At 32.9% G+C, this 18,918-nt stretch overlaps 2 protein-coding genes across 3 annotated transcripts; one reads left to right on the top strand and one right to left on the bottom strand.

Moving 5' to 3' along the window:
• Window positions 1-1,265: 1,265 nt before the first annotated feature.
• On the bottom strand, window positions 1,266-9,106 carry LOC147072169 (uncharacterized). Its single transcript, XM_085947391.1, has 3 exons — window positions 8,816-9,106; window positions 4,955-6,467; window positions 1,266-3,035 (listed from the first exon to the last, which is right to left on the bottom strand). The coding sequence occupies exons 2-3, from the start codon at window positions 6,461-6,463 to the stop codon at window positions 2,784-2,786; spliced, it is 1,761 nt and encodes a 586-aa protein (XP_085803517.1). The 5' UTR covers window positions 6,464-6,467; window positions 8,816-9,106; the 3' UTR covers window positions 1,266-2,783.
• A 608-nt stretch (window positions 9,107-9,714) lies between these two features.
• Window positions 9,715-17,476, top strand: LOC147072168 (uncharacterized). 2 transcript variants are annotated; one of them, XM_085947379.1, is made up of 9 exons: window positions 9,715-9,973; window positions 10,053-10,295; window positions 10,392-10,431; window positions 12,735-12,918; window positions 13,983-14,156; window positions 14,399-14,602; window positions 15,494-15,664; window positions 16,266-16,455; window positions 16,541-17,476. In XM_085947379.1, the coding sequence occupies exons 1-9, from the start codon at window positions 9,836-9,838 to the stop codon at window positions 16,799-16,801; spliced, it is 1,605 nt and encodes a 534-aa protein (XP_085803505.1). In that variant the 5' UTR covers window positions 9,715-9,835; the 3' UTR covers window positions 16,802-17,476. The 2 variants fall into 2 exon arrangements, with proteins under 2 accessions (XP_085803505.1, XP_085803507.1); XM_085947381.1 differs by lacking the exon at window positions 13,983-14,156.
• The last annotated feature ends 1,442 nt before the right edge of the window (window positions 17,477-18,918 follow it).

The following is an 18,918-nucleotide window of genomic DNA, read 5'->3' as shown; positions in this document are numbered from 1 at the left end:
TTAGGTATTTAGAGTTAAAAACGGATCATTTATGTATACATGTATGCTAGAAAAAAAATCAAAGTCATCCTGTATAGATAACATGCACATAAAGCACAAAGAAGTTACCATTATGTTAGATTTTAGAGGGCAGGTCAAACTTCAAAATGCAATCACTCCATAACATGATTTTGAGACTTACCAACTTTTGGCAGTACCCCACGATATTATGTAGTAACATGTACTACACTGTACTGCCTACACATCCATACGCATTCCACTTACATACACACACATAATAATTACAATATGTACAACCTTTTATAAAGTAGTTCATTTGAACACTAGATTAAAAATATATAATGTATTTAAACCACAATTCAGTTTTCTAAGAACATGCTTATTGACCTATGAAAGATTTTTTCCCATCAATTTATGAATAGAATTTAACCACCTTTAAAATTGGGACCAAAAATATCTTCTTTGATCAATAAAAATATCCCTCAATTACATTGCTAAAATATTTTCATATTTAACATCTTCATATTTCAACACATTAATCTACATAAACTTATTCAATAGAAAATTGTTCCAGATATAAAAATCTCTAAATATAATGTTCATGGTGAGCTCTTTAAAAACATCATGTTTCTGCTCTAGCACTAAATGAGTTACATGTTGTATTATATACTAAATGCAACAAATGAAGACTTATTTTATTGGAATGTGGTAATATAGCTTTAGATTCACTTTATTATCCAATAGTTTCAGGACGAGTCTGATATGATTTTTGAATTTCATATTATGTAATTTCTACTATAAAAAGTTGGTCCCAATTTATCAGAATAAATTTTGATATGTACTTACATATAACTATTAATAATCATTATTTAATCTAAGTACATAATTAGTGACAGTTAAAAGTGCACCAAACATTAATACTCAGACTGCAACATTGCATCAAGATTTAATAATCACAGCATAATAAATAAGTGACTGTTAAGTAGTAATTTAATTAATACAATGACATACATAATACAATTTCATAATTAATTAGTAAAATATAATAATACATATAAGAAAAAATAAACATAGAATTTTACAAATTACCTACGAGTAAAACAAGACGATTGATATTAATCCTAAGGAAAGCTAAATTTTAGTTATTTTATGAAAAAAACGACATCTCTGTAAAGAATTTGTCTGTAAAACATAGTCTTATAATTTCAATGAAAACCTTTATGCATGCTTACAAAAAGCTTGTTGCTTATTCATTTTTTATTTTTAACAACTTCAGTGAGTACTTACAAAATGTAACATTATAAATTTCTTTCGTGCGATTAGATAGTTTGTTCATTCATGTTCTACTTTACCCGCTGTTGAAGCATTAATGATGAGTAGTGACCAGTTTTTGAAAAGGATTACGACATGAACTGCCAATAATAAATACACCACCGACAAAAAAAATCAATGAATGAAAAATCAAATACTCATGGTTAAAATAATTATATCACTGACAAAGTGGAATTTTATTAAGAAGCATTCTGATCAGCCGTCATTGCAGGTCGACTCCATCTACTTTGAATACACAAAACTAGATATGTGATTATGTTCAGTGTTATTTAGGTATTGTACGTATAAGGACACTTACAAAGACAGAAGTAATAATATTATATCAATTATGTAATGGATAGGATATTAATTAAAAATAGCTAAAACAAAATGATTGGTCATTGACAAATTTTAATATAGGAGATCTTTTTATCGTCATCGCAAAATCAATTTAAAAGTTAGGTTACAATTACAAGAAAACACAACACAGAATTATTTATTTTAATCTATTCATAAGAGATTTGTGATATTTGTTCGAATAATACACCTATACACCACCGAAAAACGAATAGTACCTTTAAGTATGGTTGAAATTTATGAAAAGTATGTATTTTTGATAACAACTTTACTTGTTTAGTGGGTATTGATTCAACCATATTAATATTGCATATTGTAAAAATATTCGGTGGAATAATATATCTCGCCAAAAGACAACTTTAGAAGTAATCATTTATTTATCTGTACATAAAATCCATTATTCATATATCAGAGATTGGTTCTTTTGATGAAATTTTCTACAATGTATTTCATATTATGAGAGTTATGATTCCCAATACTTCATTTATTGTATATGAATGACACACAATATTGTAATTAGATTATCTTGAACAAATTAATATAATAAAAACAGTACTTCTTCAGATACTAGTCTTTAGAACCATAATACACAAATGAGTAAAAGGATAAGTCGAATCAACGCCTCTGAATTACTCAATTCCATATAGAAACATTGGAGTTTCCATACAAAATGGTCCGAAAAACAAGCTTATTTTGGCTCTCCTGAAAAGTAGCAATTTTAAACATAATGCCTTCTTCCTTTCAAATACAGAATTGATCTATCAAATTAAAGAGCAAAAATCACTTTTGTAAAGTAATATAATGACACTTTTTGAAATAGAGAAATTAATAAATTGTTATAAAGTACTTAAATGTAATATATAAATGTATCATTTAAATTAGTCTCATATTCGTTGTTAATGTGATGAGTAGATGAAGATGCTCAAAAATGAGCTAAAATTTGATAAGTTCACTGGTAAAATGTTAAAATTTGATCGACAGGGTGGTCAAATGCATACACATACTAATCATAATCGAATGGATACAAAAACATTACAAACTGGATAGTCACAAATACAAAAATAATCACATTATACAAAAGTTCCAGCAATAAAAACAACACACAGTGCCAGTGATCACAGCCTTTGCAGATTCCTGCGACTTTTTTTTGTACCTATGTACAGCTTGGAATGATAGTCCTTGGAGGGACTTACCGATTGTATACTTCTCCGGCAACATACGTGACTGGAAGTGTCCGAGTATTCTGTCAAGCAGCGTATGCAGAATTGGAAACCGCAGTCCAGGCCGCTGCAGGTGGCCCGGTGGCTTTTCACCGTCGCCATTTTTCTGCAGCGCACGCATTGCTTTATAGAATGCTTCATCGCCAACTGTAAAAATTACCCGTAACATGCATTTGATTTCAGAATTGAGCACATACAAAATGTGTTATATTATAATGGTTTATATATCAATGCATCCACGGCAAAACCTCTCAAGATTTTTGTCATGAGGCACACCATGTAATCACATTAGGATTGAAAATCAGTTCTTATATAATTGAGGTGCTAAGGAAGTGCACCATTATCTAAGTTGAGTAAATCGATTTCAAAGTGAAATACATAGTTTTAAATTATACATAACTGTTTTCACCATTCTCCAAAGGAGATCTCGTTCTCGACTGATGTTTTATTGCTAATCCATGAAAAAATATTGATATTTCTGTTTCTTAATGTTTGAAGGACAAGTTAAGAGCATACATAAATGAAACGGCAAACAATCGCAATTCATATCACAAATATACATGCACCAAACAAAGACAATACTTTAATGAATGCAATAAACTATGATCATTTGGAAAGATGAACTATGTTCTTGAAAAATAACCATATTTTATTTTAGAATTTTTATTTAATCTTCAAATCTTCAGCGTGTTTCGAAATGCCTGTTTACACTTAATAACAACAAACGGCATATTTTAAATCCTCTTGTTGGAAAGATATGAAAACGGTAATCATATATTTTTTATTCCTGCTATTTCCTTATATCATATAGAATTCCATGAGTTAATTATTTTTTTGGAATAAGATCGGTTACATCAAAATATTACAATCCGCGCACGGGTGAGTATATTCAACAATAGGTGAGACAAAATTTCACATTCGTCGCCAATCGCTGAATTATTACTAATATAACAATAAACATAACACCAAATGGACGCATGTTGAATGTTTATGACAAATTATGATCCGTGCGGTACGTGTCATTAGTTCAATCCGGGCTTCGCATAGTTACGATCTTTGTAGACCATGCCTCAGCTGAGGTATAGCCTTAAGCCAAAACATTGAAAGTATACCTGCTTGGATTTTAATACCTGGCTATTTTCCTAAAAGCTTCGCCTGTATTATCGGGGTTTGACTCCGGTCATAAATAATATATTTCAATTTACTATAAGGAATTCTATTAAGTCATTTAGACTTTTTTAGACACAGAGTGGAGGTTGTATTAACAGATTTGTTTTTTCAGACCCACGACGTAATTGGCTGACGCTTAAGCCGCTCGGCCATCGTGGGTGCATGCGGCCGCAAGTACATACATAATACAGTCGAACTTGGTTATTACGAAGAAGATGGGATTGACTGAATTTGCTCGTTATAAGCGTTACTCGTTATATCAGAGAATAAGTATTTTTATATGAGCAGTCACATTACACAAAAAGTTGAAAATAAAAAATCTGAAAACCATCGTAAAAATCCCCGAAACAAGCATGGCATTCATAAACTACAAAAGTTGTCTATTGTAATGAACGCTGGTAGGTACCTACGGACTTCACAAACTTTCGATTTTTCAACCATATGCGTGGATACTTTTTTATTATGGTCGGCGAAACACCAATTAGGTAGGTACTTAGACACTTAACTAGTGTCATAAACGTAATCCGACCCTGGCGACATCTTGTCCGATCAGATTTTATTGCTTAGGATCGAAATGTTTTTAAACGATCAACACATTAACAGTTTTTTAGCTCGGTATATCCGATAAGTTGCTCAGTGAATAAATGTATGGATAAAATCATAAACCAAAATGTCAACAAATGTTTCCTCATTACATCCGAGATCTCGCTATGTCCGAGATCGTAATAACCTAGTTCGACTGTATAATATCAGATTGAAAAAAATATTTGGTTTAATAACTGATATTGCAAGTTCTATGAATTCAAAATCAACAAAACTTAGACAAGAAATATGAAAAAAGCAGATAAAAGTTTGAATACAAAGGGTGTAATTTATGTAAATAACAAATTTCTTACGTTTAAGTGGGCATTGAATTTGCGTTTTCCAGGACTAACGGGAGGACTTCTTTGTACAGAAGGCTTCTCCGGCATTCTGTTGCGGTTATTATTATCTATTTCCGCTAATATTCTATGTCCTTTAGCGGAAGAGTGCATGGGATCATTCTCCATCTTGCTCTTCTTTGGAGACATTTGCAAGTGCGCATCAATGTTTTCTTTGTGCATCTCTATTTGGCGAGCGTAGATTCGCTTACGTGTTGCCGCCTGCTTGTCGTTACAGCACACTCTATTCCAGGTCTTACTCACGCAACACACCTTCATCAAATCTTTACAAGATAGATAGCTCAGAATAGACTTTACGGCGGGTACATGATATTGCTGCTCTCCCAACATTTTCAGGAAATCCATATACTTCTGTCTCGAATAGTCCACCTTCTCTTTACTATCATTTTCTTTATTGCAGAAGAGTTGTTTTCTGCACTTTGTACTTGACACCGACGTGGCCCGCAACTTTTCAGGAGATTTGATTTTTTTCGGAAAGTTTACAGTTTTTAAGTTGCTATATAATATAGAGTTTTTTTCAGGCGTCCCAATTTTTTGTGAATTAAAATTTAACTTCTTAGCAGATTTAGGTACTAAATAATCACATTTTATAGTGGGAGATGGCAGGTTTTCATTTTTTTCAGGAGTCAGTTGGATATTGCTTCTAAATTTTTCTTTATGATTATGTTTATGCGGGGCGTTGGAATATGAAGACGGTCTTGTTATCGGCGACACCGTTCCTCGGCTAGAACTGCTTTCGGTGATATCCTCGCTCGTCGGATTTACTTTAATGATGGAACTGCACGAAGGGAAAGTGTCTTTGTTGCCATTCACATTTACACAAGATGCAGATTGAGTATTTGCAGTATCGCCTTTGAATTCAAATACAGACACTCCAAAATCACTCACAATTATGTCTGGTAAAACATTTGCTAAGCATATATCATTTTGTGATTCTGATCTAACCTTTGTCGATTCTGTTTGGTGCCCGTCTGACCATTCCATCCGTTCCTTAGCATCAGCCCCATGTTGCGATGATGAATTTTCATTATTACCGTTAAATGCACCAATGACAATACTGCTATTAACTTTATGACCAACAGAAATAGAGTGATCATAAGAGTTATTACATAAAGGCACAACATTTACATGAGAATTAAGAGATGTAGTCTTTTCCAGAAAACATTCACGAAGTTGTTTTGGCCTGCCTTGATTTTTCCCCGTTTTTAAGCGTTTTCCCCTGGGGGTAAATAAACTGGGCGTGACTGAAATGTTATGCCTTGAATCACTGGGTGAATTGAGTAAACTTAAAGGGGCCCTCCTGGAGTTACCTCCGGAGATGGCTGTTAACTCAGCTGAACTCGGGGTGACAGTGATATAACCACTATCATCTATATTCATTGGGATGTTTTCAGACATCAAATGTGAGGCCGTCGGCTTTGGGGTTTTTCTCAAGCCTATAATGTTGACTTTAGGAGAATTCATTTTTCTGAAAAACAAAAAAATATTTGACGTTAATACAAACAAAATAACAATTAAATATTACATAGTAGAACCTCAATTAACCAGTCTTATTCGGGATCAAGATAATCAAAAATGGTACAAGTCAGTTATGGGGAAGCCGGGCGGGAACCGCGCTAATTGTCATAGCCGATTTTGGCAAAATTCATGAATTCAAGAATGAAAACTTAACCTAACCTAAACTAACCCAACCTAACAAATAATCCAGTATATCGGCTATTTTCAAAATGTTTTTGCCGCTGGCTTTCCCATAACAGACTTGTAACTCAAAAAAAAATTTCATACTGTTATTTGAAAGTTTATTGTTCACCCATACATTTCATGATCATGTTGAAAACTGGAAAATTAACTAATTTACTGTATGACAAAGAATTAGCACCTTAAGGCATAAAGTCCACTAAAGCACGCTTGCGGGGCGCTCGCGCATTTTCTATGTGAATCATCGAAAATACAATGTAATCAAATACGCCAGCGCACACTGGACTTGACGACGCATTGTGCCCGCCTGCCCCATGAGTCATCGTTTTTTGGCTTCTCGGCAATACGAATTAACGAAAATACAACGTAGTCCATTCATTGAACACGGGAAGCAAAATCACACTCCTCGAAGCGTCGTCGATAAGACGGGCGAGAAGCCATTATTTAAGAACAGAGAACTCTTTGTTTCGTTATTGCGTGTCCGATATTAAATTCAAGCCCCGAGAAATTTAATAATATTTTTATTGCTTTGTTATGAGAGACGCTGATAATAATAATTATTTTGTGCTCCTTGAGCCCCTTATTACATAGGTGAAGGGTACTGCGCGGGTGGGGAGGGGGGCCTACTCAGTAGTGAGCGCACCAAACGCTTTTTTGGTGGGCTTTATGCCTAAGAGCATACTTCAGTGAAACGGCAAATAATTTTCAATAGGTGGGACATATTTTCGTACTCATTGCCAATCGGAGAGCGACGGTCAACCTGTGAGCACGTCAATTTGTTTTGTGATGGCGTCGGAGGAATATATTCTTAAATCGTGTAAAGATGACTAAAAAACGTTACGCATTTACTCGTAAAAGAAAACATGTCAATTAATATATTATCATTTTTACTAATATAACAATAAACATAACATTAAATGGACGCATGTTGAATTTTTTTGACAAATTATGTTTTGTTCGTCACGCGTCGTTTGCACAATCTTTTTAGACCATGCCTCAGCTGAAGTTAAGAATTACTTGAAAATAATGTAGTCTAAAAATGTTGAATCTTCTTCCGGATAGAACCCTCTATCGTTTACCTATAAAAATCACTAATGCAAGTTTAAGTTTGACTCAGGTGCCATTGTTCTATGCAAAAATTGCAGGAGTACTTTCCATACTATGTATATGTGCCCGCAATGACCAAGATCTGGCAAATTCACATGTTGTTTTCACAGTATGGAAACATTTTAATCCTTTCAACGCGTGCCAAATATTTCATAATAATTTATTGATTAACCGAAGTAAAATTTGATTTTAATTAACTTTGGGCCAATCGCAACAGACTCAATTTGTTAGGGCATGTTTACATGCTCAGCGCAGTATGAGTAGTAGTTAATAAACAAATTACGGATCATCATTGTTAAATTAATTCATCTTTTATTTATCATCTCTATAAATCAAAGTATCGTTTTAAGAAAAGTATACACAGCTGGCATAGTCTGTCCATTTTGCAGGGCTAAAGCCGACATGATATTACAAATAGATTAGTAAAATGAATCCAAAAACAATAATGACAAAAATGTGAAAGACATTTAGACAATTAGACAAAGCAAAGAAGGAAAGAGAGATTTTTAAATGTCTCAAATCAATCCTGCCATGTTTTATCTTCGCATAGGTCTGTGTAGGTCCTTCCAAGAAGAAAATTTCCTTCCAACCAAAAGTAGGTAGGTACCTACATATTCATTAAAAATCTTTTCAAAGCACTAAAGCTAAATATTGTGAATATAAACTCAAAACTTACCTATTATATAAAAATAAAAAATAATGATTTAAAAAATGAACATTACAAAATGTCTAGTATACCAGCCGGTAGCAACTGAATGTGGAATAATATGTTATTTAACTGTGTTATAAAATAATATACGAAGATCAAAAACTTATTTTTTGGATTTTTTTAATTCTATTTTGTTTAGTCGAAATGTAGACCATGCATTGTTAAGATAATAAAATGACAATAGGTAAGTAAATAAGTATAAACTTAATTCGAAAAAACTAAGCACGGTATAAAATGACAAATTATATTCAATGCCACTAGCATGAAAAGAAAATAATCAAAATAACTTAAAATTACAATACCTTGATATTTTTTTCGGGGATAAAAACGGTATTTGCAATGATACTTTCACTGCACAACAAGATTCGCTAATGTCAGATTCACCATCTTAGCGGTTGTTTTGTTTTTTCTAGCACACATTTCTTGTCCAAATTATATTAAAACTCAGATGTAATTTCATATAAGTTGACGCTACGATAACAAACACAAAATATTGTCAATTCCTTAAACTTGTAAACTAAATTATTTAAACTTTCAAAATCAACTACAGCACGAAAATGTACAGCGGCCAACTTCAAAGACGATCCACAGACAATTAATACAAGAAAAAAATAAAAAGAACGTTCAAAAACAGCATTGAAAATGCAGGTAAACTCGATAATAATTATTATTACTAACCACTTTATATATTTTTATTGTAATGTGAAATTGATTGCATTTTACATGCCGAGTACAAACCGTAATTAAGGAATAATTAAGAAAACGTTGGAAAATAATAGGTACCTATAGTGGGTACTGAGAATTGCAGAGGAAAAATAATTTAAATGGCAAGGGTAAAATGGCATAGGGTTTAATAATAATATAGGTACCTACAATAAACATGACGTATATCAGGTAGGTAGTCATTTGAATATGTAATCGTTTACGTTCCAAGTAAAAAGGGCTCTCTTGTTTTATAAAAAGCAAGTAAACATTTACAAAAGTTTACACTCGAAAAATAATGTGGGAAACTTTAATATTCCACGCCAACGTAGATATATTATAATATTTTATTCACCTCTCATAATATTTGAGGGACAATTTTGTACAATACCTACTATAATAAATAATATTATATTTTGCTTCATTCAAATTAATTTACTTCTACCCGATCGAAAACGCGAATGTATTTTTAGCCACTCATTTGTGGCGAGTGTTTGTTGATTGAAATTTGACGTACAACTACTGGGACCGAAGATTCATATCGTCTAAATTTTATGCAAGTTGACGATGAAGTTATTTTATAAAATGATTTAATATTGGGCAAATGGATAATTCGAACGATGAAGATGGCACGAATTTCAAAGAAAATGTGTAGACTTTGTGCAGCATCTGAAAACGTTATAATGAGGGATATACTGAATACCGAGGAGTCTGACATGAATATTCCAGATATAATCTTTAAATATATGGGATTTCCGGTGAATATTTGGTCAATATTGATAAAGTTATTTATCCAATTATTAGTGCACATCATAATGACGGTTGTGCTCATTGCAGGTGTCTTTGGACGATGTATTTCCCAAGGTGATATGCGAAACATGTATAAAAAAAATATGCACCTTCAACGAATATGTGGAGCAATGTTTGAAGGTTCAGCAATTCTTTATGAAACTTTCCGAAGGAGACACTCAGACGAAGCAGGACATGGTTTTCCAAAATATGATCAAATCAGAATTTGCCAATACATCTTTTGACATTAATGTCGAAATACCAATTGTGAAGGACGAAGAAGATATCCTGGTACAGTAACACATTTACCGGTTTATTATGGCAACATAATATGATGCTTTCTGAAACTATTTTATTATTTTTAATATTGTTTGAATTATTTTTCAGATTAAACAAGAGATAAACGATTATGACGATGATATGACAAGTATTGTACAATTTTTATTATTTATTGAAATAATTATTTCCGAATTAAATATTTTTCATACAGTAGGTTATTGTGCAGGGTGGATTACAATATTGAGTTTGTGTTACGGGTAGTCATCCGTAATAATCGCAGAGCTATATATAGACATTCATACCTACATTATTCATTATAATAGTTTTACACTACCACTATTGCCAACTGTACTAAAACTATAGTACTTACTTGTACTATATTTTTGGTCTGTATACTATGTATGATAGTAGTTTGTATGGTCCACCTAAAATATAATAATTCCGAAGTATTTGCAAAACAAATTCAACTCGTAGACAGGATAGCTGCATAACATATGCGATAATTCAATGGTTCCCAAGAAATATAAGATATGAGACGACTGAAAGACCGGCTGTTCCAAGGTACGTTGGATGGATGAAATATCGAATACGAGATAGCAAAAAACAAGGAACTGAGAAGAGTGGAGGGTTTGAAGAATCCTTCATACAGTAGTGGATTGAAACAGGCTGATGTCGATATAAAATGTTATCCAACAGTAATGTCTTCCTATTGAACGCCTTGCCTTTTATTTTGATTCATGACATTTTTTTTATTATTATAATATTTGTTTCTTTATTAAACACCACAGCAGGCCGTGATGCCCAATAATAGTGTTAAAACTCTCAGGCTTGTAGAATTTACATATTAGATTATGTAAATATGTTTTGACCTCACCGCGAATCGAACCCAGAACTCCGGGATGGAAAGCCAGCGCCTTACGCACTGCACCACGAGAGTCGCCACATGTAATATTATCTGACATGTAATATTATCTCAATGATTATCCATAAATCATGACTTTAATTTGAGAGGGGGTAGTCTTATGTTATTCTATATTTCTTTTGACAGTTGAGATGCTATCGTTATTGTTAGTACAATGGTTGACAATGCCTGTCTTTTAATTTTTCATATGGAAATAGCATGAAAATCAATAAAAAAAATAGTCAACTGTAATAGTACTATATTATTTTCGGAACTACTATACTTTTACCCTTTATGAGATTTTGTTGTATAATTACATTACATACATAGGAAATATTGCAACTGATTCGCTAATATCAATCCTGATAATATTGTGTGAGTGCGAATGTCTATTTATAGTTACGTATATTTATGTTTAATTTGTATGTGAGTCAAATGTTACTAGATTTGAAAGCATCAATGAACATTTTAATGCCTTAAAGCCGTACCGTAGTTTTTTGTTCAATTGATGTGTTGTGGTAAAAATTGAAATCAACATTAGAAATAATAAGGGCACCCGAATTCATCTGTAGTGGACCAATGGTGTGCGTACCTCTGGTGGTATTAGAAAGATTAGAGAGATATGCAGTTGAACTCTATTTTATAAAAATATTTAATGTATTGGTGATATGCAGTGTTGCTGGTTGTACTATAAGTATAGTATTTGTACTATAATTTTGATCCATTTACTATGCATGACACTAAGTAGATATGCGTAGTAAGATTTTTTCTGCTTTGGGTACACCTGTAAGAACTGTCTTTAAATGAGTATGTTCTACCATGTCATTAGTTTAGAAAACACGGCAGTACATAGTCAATAAAATAACTAAATTAGCCAAATACAGTGAAATTTGAAGTGATAGTTTTTTTGTCAATTTTTGATGCTATTATTGCAAATAGATACTTATTGCTTTTTTACATTGATAAATTTTCTGATTTACTCGTTTTATACTTGCTGTATTAATTCATCAGGGATGCGACAACCCGGTGTGGGTCCTGGCCTCCTCCAACAGCTCCCTCCACCTGTCTCTATCCAGTGTGGCCGCTTTCCAATTTGGTACGCCCAGAATACGGCAGTCACTGGCAGCTCCATCCAACCAATGAATCTTTGGCCTCCCTCTTCTTCTACGGCCTATTGGATTGCTGGACATCACTCTCTTTGCCGGTTCATTGTCATTCATACGGTGCACATGACCTAGCCATCGCAGTCTCCCAATCCTAATTGATTGAACTGCGCTGCAATTTTCATACAGCCTGTAGAGCTCAGCATTATATCTTCTCCAATTGGTGCCATCCCTGATCGGTCCATATATACGGCGGAGAATTTTTCTTTCAAGGATGTTCAGGGCTCGTTCATTTCACAGAGTTAATGTCCAGGTTTCCGATGCGTAGGTGAGCACTGGCTTTACAAGTGTCTTGTAAAGAGTGCTTTTAGTTCGGTGCTGTATTAACTATTTATATAAAAACATAATATTTTATAAATATACTTCATCACTCAATTCGTGTTTCAGATTCTTTTGCTGATGATGGTCTCGATTATCCTGTTAGTGCACTGTTGGTAAAGAAATCACGCTCAAAAAAAAAGTTGAAATCAAAAAGGAAGAAGTCTAAGCTGAAAATACTCCGCTCATCCACTGAATCAAATTCATGTGATGAGAAACCAAAATTCGATCCAAACATCAGAAATTATTTCAAGTTAGTCATTATTATGCCATTGTAATGTGTAGTTACTGAGTTAGGGTCAAATGTTTAGTCATACTAATTAATGAACATAAGTAGCCTTAAAACTGCCTGTTGGTGGGTGAAATTGTCCTTTTTGTGACTAGCGTCATCACATTTTAATGGTAGAATTTACAAGTGGCATCTGTCCAAATAATTAGGTATTCATACACGGAATTAAAGTAAATAATATTTATTGTTAATTAATTATTAATAATTAACACCATAATATTATGGTGCTGTATTTCTTTTGAATTTCAATCAAAATTCAGGTTCATTACATCTTTCATGTCATCCGTATTACATCTTAATTTTAATAGTATATTTGCTCGAATTGTCTTTATGATATACTTACTTGATTATTTTGATTGCTACCCCTTGTATTTCTCATTTCTCCCATTAAAATGTGATGGTGCTAGTCACTAAACGGATGATTTGCTAATGATAACCGAGCGGATAATGTCGTGGGTCTCGGGTTTGAATCCAGGATCTGGAAAAAAATACACATGTTGATTTTCTGTGTATGTTTGGAGTCAGAATATAAACCAAATAGATTGAATGGCCAAGTCGCTAACATCTATTTCTTATAAAAACACAAATCTGTTAATACAACCCCCGTCCTGTAAAGGTCCATATTATCCTTAGCCTGAACATGGTTTTAAAAAAATTGATTAAGAGGCAGTTAAGGCCATTTACATATTATATAAGTATGACTCAGCAACTGGCCCTTAGTTAGGTTAATTTAACAACGTAAACTCTGTATGTATCCCCTTGGTTGCTTAATGCCAAGGTTTTTATAGCCGAAGTGTATAGAAAAGTATGATTCTATGATGCTCTGATAATAAAATTAATAAGGCATACATATTATTATATGTATAACTAAAATTGATTTGATAAAATAATGAATCCGTAATCAATGAATTTAAGCTGAGTCAAATTTTTAATGTCATAATATGCACTTATATCGAGTAAAAATATAGACTTAAATGAAGATCCATATCTGTTGTATATGTCTATACTGCAATATTTTTATTTTTTAGATTCTCCTGTTACGTTTGTAATGAAAATTTCCCAAATTGGTTTCGGTTAAAAGGTCACATAATCGAAGATCACAAAGTACCGGCTAAAGTGGCCTGCACTTGTGGATGCGTCGTCAAATCTAAGACGGCAATCTACCGCCATGTCGGAGGTCACAATGACCCAGCTAGCTTTGCGTCAGTGATTATTTACATCTTTTCAATATTTATCACATATTTTGTTTTTAAACGATTGCAATGCTTTGTTTGCAAAAAAATTTTGAATGGATTAGTCACTCTATTTGTTTACTAAAATATTTTTCTTCATAAGTTCTTCATAAGCTCTATATTTTTAAAGATATTTTGATTAACTTCTTATAAATTTAATAATGCAAGCAACAATATTTCTCAAATACTCATTTCCACCATTCTTTTTACAGATGTGATAAATGTACAAGAATAACTAAAACACAAGAGGCCCTGGACAGACATAAAATGAGACACATTCCTAAACCAGACCGCACTTTTAATTGCTCAGGATGTACTAAAGTTTTCAATTCAAAAGAAAATCTCAAATCTCATGAGCGAATTCACATTCCACTCTATGAAAGATATGTCTACCCATGCACAATCTGCGGCAATAAGTATGTAACTGACTGTTCTTTTAGACCATTATGTTCTTGTATGATCTGTGTCATGGATTATTTAATGACATATGAATAGAATTTAACCATTTTAACAGTATTATTTGATATTTGAAATTTGGGATCACAGAGATTATAAAATATATTTTTTTATGGTAAATATTTCACTATATAATGTTAACATTAATTTTACTAATGGTTTTATAAAGGTGTTTAAAAATTAATAAACCTAAAAAATTTTAACTCCACTGCACATGGATGTACTGAAATATGACTATATTCTAAAACATTAGATCGAGAGGTTTAAAGGAATACTATTTTATGTAATAAAAATACTTTATGCAGTCATCAAATGTTTAAAATAAACATAAAGGATAGTGAGGCTTCAAAATTATATAAATAGATTATCTACAATGTTTAAGGAATGTCCAGGATTATGCTCTGAAAATACCACAAAAAACCTCCATTTTGACATACGTGGTGCACGTGGGCCGTTAACAGTATTGTGCGATTAGGGGGGAGAGGGTGATAAATATTCAAATAGCTGACTGAATTAATTTCTTTTTATAAGTCCATATATCGTATTGCATTGATTATAAGATGCCTTCTCATTTTAAATTTGTTTGTGTCAGTGATTGAAAGACACCATCGATTATAAGATGAACCCCGAATTCGGAGACACCAAAATAAGAAAAACATGTGTCTTATAATAATTGATGAGGTATTAAAAATGTCAACTTTGGAATTCTCAACCTGTATTCTCATCTATGATAATAATTTCATTATTATTGTGACTAAATTATAAATGAGGCTGAAAATTTGGTAAACAAAGAACATTCTAGAAGATTCTAATTTTTGCAGTTGATGGAATTTTGTTGTATATATTTAAAGGTTTACAACAAAGTCAGCTGTAGTGGGTCATACGCGCGCTGTACATGAAAAAATTAAGCGGTACATCTGCGACATCTGCGGATATGCTTGTAGTACTGGCGGAGAGCTTATTCAACATAGAGCCATTCATAGTGAAGAAAAACATTTTCAGTGCCCACGTTGCCCAAAGAAGTAAGTAGTGCAATAAAAAATTGTTCTTATTTTACTAGTTCTTAGTTTAGTCTTAGAACCGGGTGACTCTGGTCTCGATACCAGACCGATGTATGCAGTTATATGGACCATGCCACACCTGGTCGCCCAGTAGTCGCTCGCGCAAGCAATAAAGTCAGGCGATCAGTAAAATTTCGTTCTTGCGCTCGGTCTGATCTCCCGGTCTCTCTGGTCGGGCGATCGGTAGCGATGTATGAAAACATATAGCATTATATTGAGCGCTGCCATACTGGGCGACCAGTCGCTGGCAGCCACGCCGCGTAGAGACGTATTTTTTGCATAACTTGTGTGTACATTCATTATTATTATTTAATGGATGCCTCACTAGTCGCTTGCAAGTTGTACATTCATTATTATTATTTAATGGCTGCCTCTCTGGTCGCCTGCAAGTCGCCCGAGAGACCACAGTCGCGCAATTGGTCTCGAGACCAGAGTCGCCCGATGTGGCCTGGCTCTTAGTGTCTTAGTTTACTATAGAGAAATGTAAAACCGTGTAATAAAGTGTAAACCAAGCTTCTAAAAGCTCAGTCTATAATTTTGATTTTTTCTTTCTTGTTTCTAGATTCAAAACCGGTTCAAATTTGAAAGCTCATTTAGATACTCATGATTCAACTTCATATCCTTGCAAAGTATGCACCAAAGTGTTAAATAGCAGAAGGACGTACCGCAAGCATTTATTAGTCCATGACGATTTATGCCGACATGTTTGTTCATTTTGTAATAAAGCATTTAAACGACGGCAAACACTCAAGGTAACGATTTAACATTTTTAAAACATACACCTCTCAGGGTTTTCACTGAATGGATTAATTTATCACAGATTTGTGCAATTTCCAGGTGCATCTGACAAGTCACACGGGTGACACACCTGTACAATGTCCTTGGTGTCCGCAAAAGTTCGCTTATAGCTCTGCTTGTCGTACTCACAAACAAAGATGTCATCCTGAACAGCTGGCGCTGTTATCTCAGACCAGCAATGCGCAGCCCATGCCCACCGTACCCAATCCACCTATACAATCCAACATTCAGATGTTTGATACGGAATCTATGGTCAATATCTGTGATGATAAATCAATGATAAAACTTAATATCGAATAATGCATTGCTGGAGTAAAATAAATCATGAATATTACTAATTTAAGAGTATAAATTTAATTAGATAATAAATAGTGGCTGATATATAAAATACTTATAGGGCAGGTATATCATATTATAAGCTTGAAGTTGAAGTATATTGAAACTTTCCCATTTTATTTTCAGTGCTGTTTTGTCCATATTTTATTGGAGGTAATCTCTATTAATACTATATTACATACCATGTTATGACCAAAAGGTCGTGTTGTATGTTTTATCATTTGATAACAGCTACAAAAGCAATATTATATTATACACATGTGATATATTATGTATGTCCATAATACGAATTTAATTTTTAAAATTTTATATTTCATAATATGTATATATGTTTTAATTTTCATCAAAGTTTTTGCTCTAATTTTTCAAACATTGCTTGTAAATAGATGAACATTGGTTAATGATAAATGCAGAACGTATTCACATAATCAACAATATCTCTGTTAGATGCAAACATTATTTTAAGAAACTGTTATTTCATCCGAAAGATTGCATACTATGTATTATGTATATACTATGTACCTGCTGAATTTTTGAAAAGAAAATGCTTTATGACAGCCTCCGTAGTAAATTAAAAGGTTTCTGTCTTAGTCTGTCTATGTTGTAGATTAAGTAAATTATTAAATCGCATTTTATTGTATATGATTTTAATGTTTCAATTTTTTCTAAATATTATATAATTATTATAATATAAGACGTTGCCAGGGGGCTACGTGTTCCAGATATCATGTACATATTTAAAAAAATTAATATGTTCCACTTCTGATTATTATTTTGCAGAAATATTCATGTCTTGTTTTACTCATATATTGTACATAGTAATTTCATTGCAAAAAAATGATTGAAGAGCTTTAATGTGGTACCAGGAATTTATCATCATTGTAAATACATTTTTCTATTAGCAAATAAAATACATAAAATGAAAAATAAAACCAAATCAAAACAGAATAAATAAGAGAAACTTTTAACCTATTGGAGGCAATCAGTATCAATTTAACGCGGCCGTTGACCAAGTGATTCTGGACAATTGGTGTCAATTTGGGACCTCTTGACCTTAGTAAAAATGTTATTTTTTATTTTTAGATATTTCTTAAAACCCTACATATTTAAAAAGAGAAATATGAGTTGAAGTGTTCTAATACCTACACAAGTTTTAAAAAATATTGAAATTAAACATAAAATAAAAAAGTTTTAGTAAATTCTTGTGAAATATAATACAAAATTTAATCAGCGTGTTGGTCCAGTTTTTCTCCTTTTAAATCTGTCTTCAACAGGTTATCGATATGACAAGGCTAATTGTCATTATTCAATGGGATATTTTATAATATATTTTTTTTCGTTATGAATTTGTTTACACAGATTATATTAGTTTTTGAACTGTTTTTCAGCATGCTATTTGTTGTTTTTGTCTTTTACGTGTGTCATTCATACAGTCGAACTCAGTTATTACGATCATGGATATAGCGAGATCTCGGATGTAATGAGGAAACATTCGTTGACATTTTAGTTTATGATTTTCTCCACACATTTATTTACTTTTATAACAAGCTACTTATCGGATATACCGAGCTAAATTATCGTCAAAAATTATCTTAAAACTCTTATGTGTCGATCGCAATGACATTATTAATGGACAACGCACTCAGTACAGCAGCTAGCAAGTAAATTCGCGCATAGCGACATTCCCACATGTATAGGTTGACATCACGCAATTTCCATTATGCGATATGACGCATCGGGAATTTATAGCAATATCACCTTTATTGTAATGGCATTAGAACAGTGTTTCTAGTGTCAATGTTAATTTGAATGAACCCGTTCGAACCAAACCATTCAGCAGAGCCGACAAAAAGCATCGGGAATTTATAGCAATATCACCTTTATTGTAATAGCGTTAGAACAGATCATGCCATTCGGCAGACCCGACAAAAAAGTGAGTATCATTTTTTTTTCCAGATGCTTCGTCCATATTAATGTCATTGGTCGATCGTTTAAAAACATTTCGCCCGTAAGCAATAAAATCTGACCGGACAGGATGCCGCCGGGATCAGATTACGTTTATGACACTAGTTAAGTGTCAT

This window comes from Rhyacophila brunnea, unplaced genomic scaffold (genome assembly GCF_057557595.1).
Source record: "Rhyacophila brunnea isolate RB1 unplaced genomic scaffold, BYU_Rbru_1.0 scaffold_2, whole genome shotgun sequence".
Classification (NCBI taxonomy): domain Eukaryota; kingdom Metazoa; phylum Arthropoda; class Insecta; order Trichoptera; family Rhyacophilidae; genus Rhyacophila; species Rhyacophila brunnea.
Note: the sequence above shows the minus strand (reverse complement) of the source record. Positions and strands in the feature narration are given on the sequence as shown.